Genomic DNA, 14,646 nt, shown 5'->3' on the forward strand with positions numbered 1-14,646 from the left:
TGGGAGTTCCCTATTTAGCCTTGCTCTCCAGTCACTTCCTTGCCGGTCATCATTGTAACCTGAGTCATTCAGTTGCATGTTCCTGCTACTAGTCTGCTGATCAGCTAAGTGGACTCTTGTCCTTATTGTTTTGTTTTTCTTGTCCAGTTTACAGTTTTGTCATTTCCTGTTACTGGAAGCTCTTGTGGACTGAAATTGCCACTCCTGTGTCATGAGTTGACACAGGAGTCTTAAAGTAATTTCAGGATGGGTTTTTGAAAGGGTTTTTCAGCTGACCGTGAAGTCCTCTTTTGTATCCTTCCTCTATCTAGTAAGTGGACCTCGCTTTGCTAAATCTACCTTCATACTGTGTATGTCTTTTCCTCTGAACTCACCGTTAATATACGTGGGGGCTACTATCATCTTTGGGGAATTTCTCTAGAGGTAAGCCAGGTCTGTTCCTTCCTCTTCCAGGCGTAGTTAGTTCTCCGGCTGGCGCATGGCATCTAGGCAGCCGTAGGAATGCTTCCTGGCTACTGTTAGTTGTGTGGTAGATTTAGGTCACGGTCAGCTTGAGTTTCCATCACCCGAGAGCTAGTCTGTTATTTTTGTGTTTCTGATGTTCCCATGCCATTGGGGAATCATGACAGTCTCCTCTCCTAAGTTCAAGCCTCGCTTCATCGGTCCTTATAAGATTTTGGAAATCCTTAACCCTGTGTCATTTCGTTTGGACCTCCCAGCGTCGTTTGCCATTCATAATGTGTTCCATAGGTCTTTGTTGCGGAGGTATGTGGTGGCTGTGGTTCCTTCTGTTGAGCCCCCTGCTCCGGTGCTGGTTGAGGGCGAATTGGAGTACGTGGTGGAGAAGATCTTGGATTCTCATATTTCTAGACGGAGGCTTCAGTATTTGGTTAAGTGGAAGGGCTATGGTCAGGAGGATAATTCCTGGGTTGTCGTCTCTGATGTTCATGCGGCCGATTTGGTTCATGCCTTCCATGTTGCTCATCCTGATCGCCCTGGGGGTTTTGATGAGGGTTCGGTGACCCCTCCTCAAGGGGGGGTACTGTTGTGAACTCTGATTTTGGGCTCCCTCTTGTGGTCACAAGTGGTACTGTGTGAGTGCTATCTTTGGGCTCCCTCTGGTGGCTCTTTTTGTCATTCTGCAGGTCTGTGGCTGGGATCAGCTGTCTCGTTATCTGCTGGTTGGTTTCCTATTTAGCTCACCTGGACTTTCAGTTGTTGCCTGCTGTCAATGTATTCAGTGCTATTTTGATCTCTCCTGACTACCTTCGTTATCAGTCTCTCCAAGAGAAGCTAAGTTTCTGTTTGTTCATTTTTTGATCATCAGTGTTCAATATGTTTCTTGGTTTATTATCTGTCCTTGTCCAGCTTGCTAATATGTGATTTCCTCGCTTGCTGGTAGCTCTAGGGGGCTGAGTTTCTCCCCTCAAACTGTTAGTTGGTGTGGGGGTTCTTGAATTCTCAGCGTGGATATTTTGTATAGGGTTTTCTACTGACCGCACAGTTTCCTATCTGTCTTCTGCTATCTAGTATTAGCGGGCCTCATTTGCTGAATCTGTTTCATTTCTACGTTTGTATTTTCCCCTTACCTCACCGTTATTATTTGTTGGGGGCTTTCTATATCTTTGGGGTTATTTCTCTGAGGCAAGTGAGGTCTTACTTTCTTTCTCTCTAGGGGTAGCTAGTTTCTCAGGCTGCGTCGAGACGTCTAGGAATTCAGGCACGTTCACCAGCTACCTTTAGTGTGTTCGGTTAGGATGAGGATTGCGGTCAGTCCAGTTACCACCTCCCTAGAGCTCGTTCTATGTTCAGTAACTTAGCTAGTCAGTTCTGTGATCCTCAGCCACTAAGGATCATAACAGAGGGCCCAATACTGACCCCTGTGGTACCCCACTGCTAACCGCGACCCAGTCCGAGTGTGCTCCATTAATAACCACCCTTTGTTTCCTATCCCTGAGCCAGCTCTTAACCAACTTACACATATTTTCCCCTATCCCCATTATTCTCATTTTATGTATCAACCTTTTGTGTGGCACCGTATCAAAAGCTTTTGAAAAGTCCATACACACTACGTCCACTGGGTTCCCTTGGTCCAGTCCAGGACTTACCTCTTCATAGAAGCTGATCAAATTAGTCTGACATGAACGGTCCCTAGTAAACCCGTGCTGATACTGGGTCATGAGGTTATTCCTCTTCAGATACTCCAGTATAGCATCCCTTAGAATGCCCTCCAGGATTTTACCCACAGTAGAGGTTAAGCTTACTGGCCTATAGTTACCGAGTTCAGTTTTTGTCCCCTTTTTGAATATTGGCACCACATTTGCTATACGCCAGTCCTGTGGTACAGACCTTGTTATTATGGAGTTTTTAAAGATTAAAAATAATGGTCTATCAATGACTGTACTTAGTTCCTGCAGTACTCGGGGGTGTATCCCATCCGGGCCCGGAGATTTGTCAATTTTAGTGATTTTTAGACGCCGCCGTACTTCCTGCTGGGTTAAGCAGGTGACATTTAATGGGTATAGTGACGTTACGTATCACGGCTATAGTGATATTATGTATCACGGCTATAGTGATATTATGTATCACGGCTATAGTGACGTTATGTATCCCGGCTATAGTGACGTTACGTATCCCGGCTATAGTGACGTTACGTATCATGGCTATAGTGACGTTACGTATCCTGGCTATAGTGACGTTACACATCAAGGCTAGTGACATAGTGACGTTATGTATCCCGGCTATAGTGACATAGTGACGTTACGTATCCCGGCTATAGTGACGTTACGTATCCCGACTATAGTGACATTACGTATTCCGACTATAGTGACGTTACGTATCCCGGCTATAGTGACGTTACACATCAAGGCTATAGTGACATAGTGACGTTATGTATCCCGGCTATAGTGACATAGTGACGTTACGTATCACGGCTATAGTGACGTTATGTATCCCGGCTATAGTGACGTTACGCATCACGGCTATAGTGAAGTTAGGTATCACGGCTATAGTGACGTTACGTATCCCGGCTATAGTGACGTTACGCATCACGGTTATAGTGACGTTACGTATCACGGCTATAGTGACGTTATGTATCATGGCTATAGTGACGTTATTATGTATCACGGCTATAGTGACGTTATGTATCATGGCTATAGTGATATTATGTATCACGGCTATAGTGATATTATGTATCATGGCTATAGTGACGTTACTATGTATCCCGGCTATAGTGACGTTACGTATCACGGCTATAGTGATATTACGTATCCCGGCTATAGCGACGTTACGTATCACGGCTATAGTGACGTTATTATGTATCACGGCTATAGTGACGTTACGTATCATGACTATAGTGATATTATGTATCACGGCTATAGTGACGTTACTATGTATCACGGCTATAGTGACGTTATGCATCACGGCTATAGTGACGTTATGCATCACGGCTATAGTGACGTTATTATGTATCACGGCTATAGTGACGTTACTATGCATCACGGCTATAGTGACGTTACGTGTCATGGCTATAGTGATATTATGTATCACGGCTATAGTGATATTATGTATCACGGCTATAGTGACGTTATGCATCACGGCTATAGTGACGTTATGTATCATGGCTATAGTGACGTTACGTATCATGGCTATGGTGACGTTACTATGCATCACGGCTATAGTGACGTTACGTATCACGGCTATAGTGATATTACGTATCCCGGCTATAGTGACATTATGTATCATGGCTATAGTGACGTTACTATGTATCACGGCTATAGTGACGTTACGTATCATGGCTATGGTGACGTTACTATGCATCACGGCTATAGTGACGTTACGTATCACGGCTATAGTGATATTACGTATCCCGGCTATAGTGACATTATGTATCATGGCTATAGTGACGTTACTATGCATCACGGCTATAGTGACGTTACGTATCATGGCTATAGTGACGTTACGTGTCATGGCTATAGTGATATTATGTATCACGGCTATAGTGATATTATGTATCATCGCTATAGTGATATTACGCATCACGGCTATAGTGACGTTATGCATCACGGCTATAGAGACGTTACGTATCATGGCTATAGTGACGTTATTATGTATCACGGCTATAGTGACGTTACGTATCATGGCTATAGTGATATTATGTATCACGGCTATAGTGATATTATGTATCACGGCTATAGTGATATTACGTATCACGGCTATAGTGACGTTATTATGTATCACGGCTATAGTGACGTTACGTATCATGGCTATAGTGATATTATGTATCATCGCTATAGTGATATTACGTATCACGGCTATAGTGACGTTATGCATCACGGCTATAGAGACGTTACGTATCATGGCTATAGTGACGTTATTATGTATCACGGCTATAGTGACGTTACGTATCATGGCTATAGTGATATTATGTATCACGGCTATAGTGATATTACGTATCACGGCTATAGTGACGTTATTATGTATCATGGCTATAGTGACGTTACGTATCACGGCTATTTATAGTGATATTAGCGGCCATAAATAGCAGCAGAATACCACACACACAGGTCACAATTTCGCTGACACAGAAGCTGTGCTGGGTATACTACAACTTCCAATATCCATTGCTGGTCAAGCACTTGGACTACATTTACCGTCATGCATGACTTCTTTAAGAGACCTCAAATCCCATGATGCAAAAGTAAAGTTAGAAAAATCATTGCGTATTCAGTCACGGGTATTCAGTTGTGTAGATATTGACTCAAATACTAAGAAAATATCGTCGTTCAATAGTTGCAACACCGCAATATACGTAGACTAAAAGAACTACATCTCCCGGCATGTTTTGGTGCTTCGAAGTTGGGTCCATTCTACTTCCGCTAAATGAAGTTAGCGCATGCGCGTATGTATGTGTCACCTCGCACGAACTACAGTTCCCGGCATGCCTTTTTTCTCCTGTGAGAGGCCCAGCAGGGAGGACTCCATGTCCCAACATGCCCTGCGACACTAAGGGAGAAGGGGGCGGTGCCAGCGGCGGGCGGAGGCGGCTCAAAGGCACTCAGCGCAAAGACACGGAGGAGAGGGGAGAGCGGCGCTGAGACCGGGAATATACCGGAGCGACAGCTACAGAGTCAGAAAGAAATATCCGAGGGTTAGACGGCGCATACGTGGACCGAGAGACGCGCAGGATACTGTGGGGCTGGCTGACTTCACCAGGGGAATACCTGGGAACGGAAGCGAAGACGCAGCCAGGGAGAACCGGCGCGCACCGGGGCACGCAGGGCAGTCCGCGCCGAGCAGCGGCCAGTGCAGAGTTCCGAGTGCGCCCGCAGCCCCGGGGGATATCCGCGCACTTCGGCCCCGTGATGATGTGACCATGCTGAGCGTGCCCGGACCTGGATCAGCCATGAGCGCTCGGGAAGAGCCGGAGCCGGCAGGGAGCGGTCAGTGTGGGCACCGGGGCACGGCCAGCAGGGAGGGGCAGCAGGTGTGAGGCGCGATAGATCCCCCGGCCCGCTGGTGCCTGGGCCACGGCCGGGTAGGCCTCTGTGGCTGGCATGGCTAGAGTGCACAGGTCGTAAACTTGCTGCACGCCCAGGGCTCCGGACCTGTCACTTGTCATCTGCCCCCTCCATTCTCCCCTTCACAGCACTGTGTGTGACTATAGTTTGCATGTACTTGCTGCCTAAAATAAGGATGACACCATCCCCAGCTCGTTACCTCGCCTCCCTCCCCCTCTCTCCTAATTAAGAGGTGCCACTCTACCCTCTGAGGGGTGGAGGAGGGGCGGCGGGTCAGGGGACACATGGCCCAGCTCAGGTGACAGGCATTGTCTGAGTGCCTCTGCTTTCTCCCCTTTCCTTTAACCCCTTAGTGGGAACAATGGTCGGTCTGTGTTTCTGTGCGGCCGTGTTAATGCTTAGCACTTGGAGAGACTGTCCAGTAGGGTCTGGCTGGTGTCCATCCCTCATTGTTTGCCCTGGGGATGCCTGCGGACCCCCGATGTGGGCTTTCCAGGTGACATCACAGGCGCCCTCGCCTTCCTATCACATACTGTTTATTATTTTTGGTGTGTATTATATAAAATGTGTGAGTCCTAGGCAAAAACAATGACACTGGGGTGCAGCAGCCAATGAGTGCGGAGGGGCGGTGCCTGGGAAAATATCCCACTCGTATATACATATTTACATTACACAGTAGTCTGGAGGAGCTTGAGGTGGCAGAGAGAAGGGAGCAGGGCAAGTAACCGTAAGTGCCAGGCTCACCGTATAGCCCTCATCTGCTAGTCATGTGCCAGGCTCACCGTATAGCCCTCATCTGCTAGTCAAGTGCCAGGCTCACCGTATAGCCCTCATCTGCTAGTCATGTGCCAGGCTCACCGTATAGCCCTCATCTGCTAGTCATGTGCCAGGCTCACCGTATAGCCCTCATCTGCTAGTCATGTGCCAGGCTCACCGTATAGCCCTCATCTGCTAGTCATGTGCCAGGCTCACCGTATAGCCCTCATCTGCTAGTCATGTGCCAGGCTCACCGTATAGCCCTCATCTGCTAGTCATGTGCCAGGCTCACCGTATAGCCCTCATCTGCTAGTCATGTGCCAGGCTCACCGTATAGCCCTCATCTGCTAGTCATGTGCCAGGCTCACCGTATAGCCCTCATCTGCTAGTCATGCTGGAGGGATTGCTTCTTTCTGGATGTTCCTAATATGGATGACTATATGTGCTCTACCTGCTGATGCTGCTCATTGTATGGTACATTGATCTCTCCTGGGACTAGTTGTGTGTTAGACCCACTGCTGAGAGATTCTGACTGGCTTGTCTGTATTGTGCACGTTTGTGGGCTTTTTCCTGGTGGATACCTATAAATCCTGTATGGAGTTGTTAGTAAACACGTTAATTTTTATTTACAGTTTTTGTTAAATGTGCACTGATGATGGATCTGGTGTTTTTTGGCGTTTTGACTACTTGTTTTTTTTTTGTTTTTTTTTAGTCTGCGGTTGGAGATTGTCTGATATACAAAGTCTTTGGATTCTACTTCTTTCTCTTCCTCCTGCGGGTTTTATATGGTGCAGGGATTGTAGTATCTCTGCCTATGCCAGTGAGCACTACAGCTGGCGCCCTGTGGCTAGTGCTGATCGTGTTTGGTTGCTGCTTTCTTGAACTGGGCCATTTTGGTCAGTTGAGGATATCTTGAGGCTGTCAAGGACCTAGATTCTGCTATTTGCTTAGCTTGCAGTTTGGCACTGGTAATTGGGGAGTCCTGTGTGCTGTTAGGTGATAGGAGTAGTTTTATGGCTAGATTCCAGTGTGTGTGGGAAATGGCCAATTAGCATTCACTGATCATAGACAAATACTATATAATGGGAGGAGTTAGAACAAGATTGTTTGGCGGAGATGGTGTATTCAGTCAGGGTAATGAATGCATTGCTCAATACAAGGCTATTTTTTTTATATTAAATGGAACTGGGTTATTGTGAAATGTTGGGAAATTGTGGTAATTATATTACACTTTTTGTGAGTCTGTATGGGCATCCAAAATGATTGCATTTACCAATTCATGGCTCTCTGCATGAGTATATAGATCTGTATCATTCTGGTCTATACATGCGTAATATGCTGTATTCTCAAACTTATTTGTTTTTTTTCAGACAAGTTGAGTCTACAGCAAGATGGAATTCTTAATGTTGTCTCTCTGTATGGGGTTTAGCAGCATATAGGTTTTCCTGTTATTTTGTCATATCTTACAAACTCCATCCCAACATGGAACAAGGTAGTGTGTGAATGGGTACAGTACCAGCTCTCTGGTATAAGCTCTCATTTGTTTAATTTTGTAGGCATGAGATTTACGTTTTCCATCCCAGAATATTCATGTAAGGGGAATATGTTCATCAGTATTCTGTTTTAAAGTTGCATAAGTATACATTGATAGTGTTTCTGCACTATATATATGAAATTCTCAGTTTCATTCATGTAAGTGTTATTAAAGTGCTGAACATGAAGCTTGTGACCTGCAGAGTACTTGTGTTGTACAGTAGCCATCAGGAAGGATAAGGCCTCTTTCACACTTCCGTCGTTTTGTGAAAAAAACAAAACAAAAAAAAACGGATCCAGCAAATGTTTCTGCTGGATTTATTTATTTTTCTCATAGACTTGTATTAGTGACGGATTGTAAAGGATGGCCTTCCGTTTCATCCATCGTGCACTGTATCCGTCGTAAAATTGCTGTCCGCCGGGCGGAGACAACGCACAGAGGAACGTTTTTTCTGTACGTCGGAAAATCGCTCAGCAACTGATCCTGCGCTGTCCGTCGTCTGCTATAATGGAAGCCTATGGACGCAGGATCCGTCACTGACTGTCAAAAGCAGGAATCCAGCGACGGTTGCCGTCTTTTGAAACTGAGCATGCGCGGAAGAATTTCCCATCAGGGAAATTCTGTCTCACTCTCTCTTTTTACTATTCATCTACTTATGCAGCATCAATAGTAAAAAGATATAATGTTAAAAATAATAATAAAAAAAATCATGATATTCTTACCTTCTGGCGTCCCCCGCAGCCTTCGCGATGCTGCCGGCAGCTCCCGTTCCCAGTAATGCATTGCAAAATGACCCGATAACGTAGCGGTCGTCACAGGTCATTGCTCGCAAGACATTACTGGGAACGGGCAGCAGCGGGAAGGCTGCAGGGGACACCGGATGGTAAGAATATCACGATTTTTATTTATTTTTTTTTTTTACTATTATTTTTAACCTGGGTTGTGTTGTGTATGCGTCTTTGCAGCGGAAAAACGCGGCGAAGATGCATACACAACGTCTGCACATGGCCTCGACGGATCCGTAAAAAAAAACGGACCCAGTGCACTTGTTTTTTACAATCTGCACAGGATCCATCTTTTCAACATTTTGACAGATTGTAAAAAAACAAGTGTGAATGAGGCCTAAAGGGTAGTGTAGCCAGATAACAAATAATCATGTGAAACTAATCTCAGTGTAGACAAGCCATTAATACCTATCCTGAAAGCTAAGGTGCCTTGTCTCTCTGGCTTGGTATGTGTATGGCATACAACCCATTACATGTCATTCAGCATGTACTTAACTGACCACAGCATAGTCATTACTGAGGACCCCCATTGCAGAATGAATTCCATAAAACAAAAGCACTATACAAAATTATATTTTGTTCATAATTCCAGAAATCTGAACAGTAACCATATTAGTTCATAGGGTTTTAATTTTACCCAGTGTGAATAACACTGATGGGAGTTTTTAATGCCAGCTAACCTGCTTTTTGGCCATGTTGGAATATACAGTGGGAGTTTGAAACGTAAGAGCTTATGTTGTACCAGCATTATTTGTTCATATGTTCCTAAGTGTGCATGCTGTCTGTGGTTTTAAATGAAAAAAAACCAAGGGGGATAACATAGGAGTATAACTTGCATATGAGAGGTGTTGTGATGTAATAGGTAAATATTGCGCATATATGAAATTGTCATACTACAAATTGGGATGGTGGTGGCTAAAAATTGGATGGTCGGTAATGATTAACAGAAGAAAAAAATGTGTCAATCGACCATGAAAGCCCAGAATGAACACGGATGTTAAAAATATATATACTTTATTGAATAAATCAGAACAGTAACAAAAGAATATACAAAGATGCAGGGGGTGCACCCTCAAGGTGTATAAAAGTCCATGTATCATCAGGGAGTCAGGTATATTGGCAAACTTCTGCAGTGTTGTTATTATTATTATTTATTGTTATAGGCCCCATTTATTCCAGGGTGCTTTACATGTGAGGAGGGGTAAACATAATAAAAACAAGTACAATAATCTTAAACAATACAAGTCATAACTAGTACAGGAGGAGAGAGGACCCTGCCCGCGAAGGCTCACTTTCTACAAGGGATGGGTGAGAATACAGTAGGCGAAGATAGAGCTGGTCATGCAGCCGTTTGGTCGATCGGTGGTTACTGCAGGTTGTAGGCTTGTCGGAAGAGGTGGGTCTTCAGGCTCTTTTTGAAGGTTTCGATGGTAGGCGAGTCTGATGTGTTGTGGTAGAGAGTTCCAGAGTAGGGGTGATGCGTGAGAGAAATCTTGTATGCGATTTGTGGGAAGAGGAGATAAGAGGGGAGTAGAGAAGGAGATCTTGTGAGGATCGGAGGTTGCGTGTAGGAAAGTACCGGGAGACGAGGTCACAGATGTATGGAGGAGACAGGTTGTGGATGGCTTTGTACGTCATGGTTAGGGTTTTGTACTGGAGTCTCTGGGCAATGGGGAGCCAGTGAAGGGATTGACAGAAGGGAGAGGCCGGGGAATAGCGGGGGGGGGGGGGGACAGGTGGATTAGTCGGGCAGCAGAGTTTAGAATAGATTGGAGGGGTGCGAGAGTGTTCGAGGGGAGGCCACAGAGCAGGAGGTTGCAGTCGTCGAGGCGAGAGATGATGAGGGCATGGACTAGGGTTTTTGCAGATTCTTGGTTGAGGAATGTACGGATTCGTGAAATATTTTTGAGTTGAAGTCTGCAGGAAGTGGAAAGGGTTTGGATATGTGGTTTGAAGGAGAGATCAACGTCAAGGATTACCCAGAGGCAGCGAGCTTGTGGGACTGGGGAGAGTGGGCAGCCATTTACTGTAATGGATAGGTTCGTTGGGGGGGACGCGTGAGATGGGGGAAAGATGATGAATTCTGTTTTGTCCATGTTAAGTTTCAGAAATCTAGCAGAGAAGAAGGATGAAATAGCGGATAGACATTGAGTGTATGTGGTTATGGCATATATCCGACATAGAAAGTGCAGAAGTGCTCTATTATACAACATTGTTATGGGTGGACAATCAAAGGGTAATGTAAGCTGTACTTACTGCAATGGAAGAATGAGACTCCTTGCAGAGTGGCACCCACCCCGATGCGCGTGTCGGGGTTGTTGCCACTCGGCCTGGAGTGGCAGTGCCCACTAGATTGCTCCTGCCCGGGAATTTACATATTGCATACATCACCACTGTTCCTGGCTCAGAAACCGGTGAATCCTCGCCGAATACAATGTTTGCTCTGGGGGCATTCAAAAGTCTGCAGTCACACAGTGATTGCAGACCTTTCATTTAAAACCAGACAACCCCCTTAAGGCCACCTTCACGCTTTCAGTATTTGGTGATTTTTTTTTTTTTACCTCAGTATTTGTGAGCCAAAACCAGGAGTGGAACAATCAGAGGAAAAGTATAATAGAAACATATGCACCACTTCTGCATTTATCACCCACTCCTGGTTTTGGCTTACAAATACTGATGTAAAATACTGACCAAATACTGCTAGTGTGACCGTGGCCTCAAGCTACAAGTAGAGGCCACTAAAATCGTTTGTTGTAATAGGTCTGATGTTAGTATAAATGCCAGAACTGTTCGTTTTCTTACCAGTCACAGTATAGGACCATATCTTTATGTAGAATATTTGCATGCAATTTTTCTAGCCAGTTGTTTAACATGCTTAGTGACAGTTCAAAGCTGGATTGGAAAATTTCACAACCCTTTTCATTCCAGTCACCTTGTGAGCGACCACACGCACTCCTTTAACTGCCTATTCTGCATTTATCGAAATGACCCTGTAGACTTTGATAATGTCATTAATAGGTTCACATAGTATGACAGTTTTGTGCATGTTGTGTGTGGGTTTACATTGCTACATAACCAGGACGTGAAATCAAAATCTGCACAGTATTCAAGTAATAAAGCTTTAAACCCTGATCCGGCTCCCCTTCAGTGTGCAGTTCTGGACTTCTGCTGGATCCCTTAGTTCCGGTTTTAGATGTAGAATTCTCTCCTCCCCCTATAAACCAACAGGTGTTCAGGGGAAGACATGTGCAGTCATCCTCTGCTATCACACAACACTGTCTTAAATACCGCTCACAATGATTTCTTTAGGATTTTGTTGGTACTTTGAGTTTTTTTTATACTAAAGAATGGATCTCTGCAGTGGATTTTCTTCTACTACTAAATTATTAGTCATCCAAGCATTTCTTTGTGTAGAAGACAATAGGCAAGTTCGGCACTGTAGCTGGATCTTTTGTCATTGGGTGTATACAGAGGATTTTGGATTTCAGTTTCCATGTAGTTACATGCAAGCAGTACGGAGCTGTGTACCTAATACACATGAGGCGCAGTTACTGATCAGCGGCACCTCTGCGTATCATTGTCCTATAAATGAGAAGTAGCATGTAAGTGTATCAATTCTTAGTCCTGTCCACATCACCATCATGCAGAACCTCCTATGGATACTTATTACCACTTTTTGTGTTATCTGCACGGAAAGGGAGAGGTGCCAGCTTAAGCTCAGTTATCAGATCGATGGTAGAGCCCTGTCGGATTTCTCCCCACCTCCTCCCCCTCCTGCCCTGGAGCCTGTGCTGGCCCTCTCTCTACCCCTCCCTCCCAAACTGCTGCAGCAAGAAGCGGTTGGGGGTCAGCGGAAAATATGTGGCAAGGACCTGACAGACAGCAGGCATCAGATTGTAGGCCGCATCCCATAGGAGAGGGGGAGGAGAGAGAGCCAGGCCTGATATTCCTGAATAAGGCAGAAGGTTTGGAAAAGGAGGAGGTATGGGGGATAAATTGGAACAGGGGAGATAGTGGAAAGACACGAGGAAAGGGGGAGTTGTCAGGTAGATTAAAAGTGGTTATATACCAGGGGGTGGAGTGGGTTCAGTCTATTAGAACGGGGAATTAATTAAAAGCAAATAATTTTCAGGGGTGCCTGGATTAGGAAGCTAAAATCCAGTAAACAACTATAAGGCTATGTGCACACGTAGAAAAAGAGGTCCAGAATTTTCTGCACAAAATCCGCATCTCCTGGTAGAATCCGCAGCCGCGTATTTACCGCAGATTTTGTGCGGAATTGATGCGGATTTTGTGCAGATTTTCAGCGGTTTTTGCCACTTCAGAATTTTAACATGGAGGGGTGCAGAAACGCTGCAGATCCGCACAAAAGAAGTGACATTGCACTTCTTTGAAATCCGCAGCAATTCCGCACTGATTTTTCCGCACCATGTGCACATCTTTTTTTTTTTTTTTTTTTTTCCATTGAATAACATTATACTGTACATCACAGTGCGCATCTGCAGCGTTTCTGCGCTGAAAAATCTGCTGCGGATCCGCAGCAAATCCGCATCATGTGCACATAGCCTTTGGCTATGTGCACACATTCAGGAATTTTCACGTTTTTTCACTATGAAAAACACGATAAAACCGCATACATTAAGCATTATATATATATATATATATGTGTGTGTGTGTATGTGTGTGTGTGTATATATATATATATATATATATATATATATATATATATATATATATATATATATATATATATATATATATATAAAATTATTTTTAACATTAGATCTTTGTACTATTGATGCTGCATAGGCCGCATCAATAGTAAAAAGTTGTTCACACTTGTCAATCAGTTTTCCTAGCGATGCTACAGATCGCTTGGAAAGCGCTAATTACGCTTGTAAAATGCTAGTGTTTAGCGGGAAACCGCATGCCAATTTCACATGCTTTTTTCCCACTGCAGGGAGTTTTGGGATTGCCGCGGAAATTTCTGCGGCAATTCCTGATGTGTGCACATAGCCTAAAAGTTAAAGTAACCCTATTGAAGAATGATATCCATCGCTCAGATGTACTGGACCCTGGTTTATACTTTATGATGTTCTCGTTATTTATTTATTTTTTTCATAAGATGCATATGCCTCTGCTAGCCAACAGCTTTTTCCTATGCGCACATGCATACTTAGCTAAGCTGTGTGTACTTGTCTTTCTAATGGGGAGAGGGGGCAAACAGCTTCAGGAACCTCTAGCAGCAGTGTCTGCTCCATGGCAACAACATAATTGGAAGTGTTGAAATAAAGCACACCTCCTTTGTCAGGAGAGAGTTGGGAATCCACCATATGTATTAGATGGTATTCTATACCAAACTGTGGTTTTGGCGAACATTATTCTAATGCGTCTGGTCACGTTGAGTCTGCCATGTTTCAGAAAAAGTACAGCTGCACTTCGGTCACCTCTTCTCTCTGTCAGGGGCTACGTCAAGTCTTCTATGCAAGCTTATGTTGAAATTAGTGGCTCTGCAAATGAATAAGGCTAGCAAACGTTATAGGGCGCTTTACCAATGTCTAGATCAGAAACATAAGTGCGGTACACAATGGGTGGTTATTCTCTTAATCACTGGATCCTTGATGGTGGCTTTTGCTACTTTAGAAACCATTTCTATAGTTCCCAAACTGGCAATTTACCTGTATGGAAATGTAAATTACAGACCAATAATGTATTAATATGTTAGGTGTTCATGTTGCCCAGAACGTTACCTGCCAGTGGTAATTACCCATGCCATTCGAATCCTATGAAACTAGACTGAAAACATGTTAAATATTTCTTGATTTAGCATGATATAGTTTTGTGATATCAGTAAACAAGACTTCAGACTCCTCAATTTTTCCTTTTTCAGAGACCTCCATAAATGGCTCATGTACATTTATTAGAAATAATGAATTTAAGTAAACTAAATAGGGACCTTGGATTAATAGAACACAACACACCTGATATAATTTTCTGGATTAATGTGAAAATAAATATTCAACAAGCAATGCTTTTAATAAATGACAGATTA

At 44.2% G+C, this 14,646-nt stretch overlaps 1 protein-coding gene across 2 annotated transcripts in view; it reads left to right on the forward strand.

Annotated features, from left to right (window-relative positions):
• Nucleotides 1–5,011: 5,011 nt before the first annotated feature.
• Nucleotides 5,012–14,646, forward strand: part of AHDC1 (AT-hook DNA binding motif containing 1) — a 137,455-nt gene continuing 127,820 nt past the window's right edge. For both annotated transcript variants that reach the window (XR_013223844.1, XM_077295667.1), the window contains exon 1: nt 5,012–5,441. Coding sequence is in view for 1 of the 2 variants with exons in the window: in XM_077295667.1 (XP_077151782.1) it covers nt 5,375–5,441 (67 nt within the window). In the remaining variant the exon portion in view is untranslated. The remainder of the gene's footprint in view (nt 5,442–14,646) is intronic.

Source organism: Ranitomeya variabilis, chromosome 3 (assembly GCF_051348905.1).
Source record: "Ranitomeya variabilis isolate aRanVar5 chromosome 3, aRanVar5.hap1, whole genome shotgun sequence".
NCBI classification, from domain to species: domain Eukaryota; kingdom Metazoa; phylum Chordata; class Amphibia; order Anura; family Dendrobatidae; genus Ranitomeya; species Ranitomeya variabilis.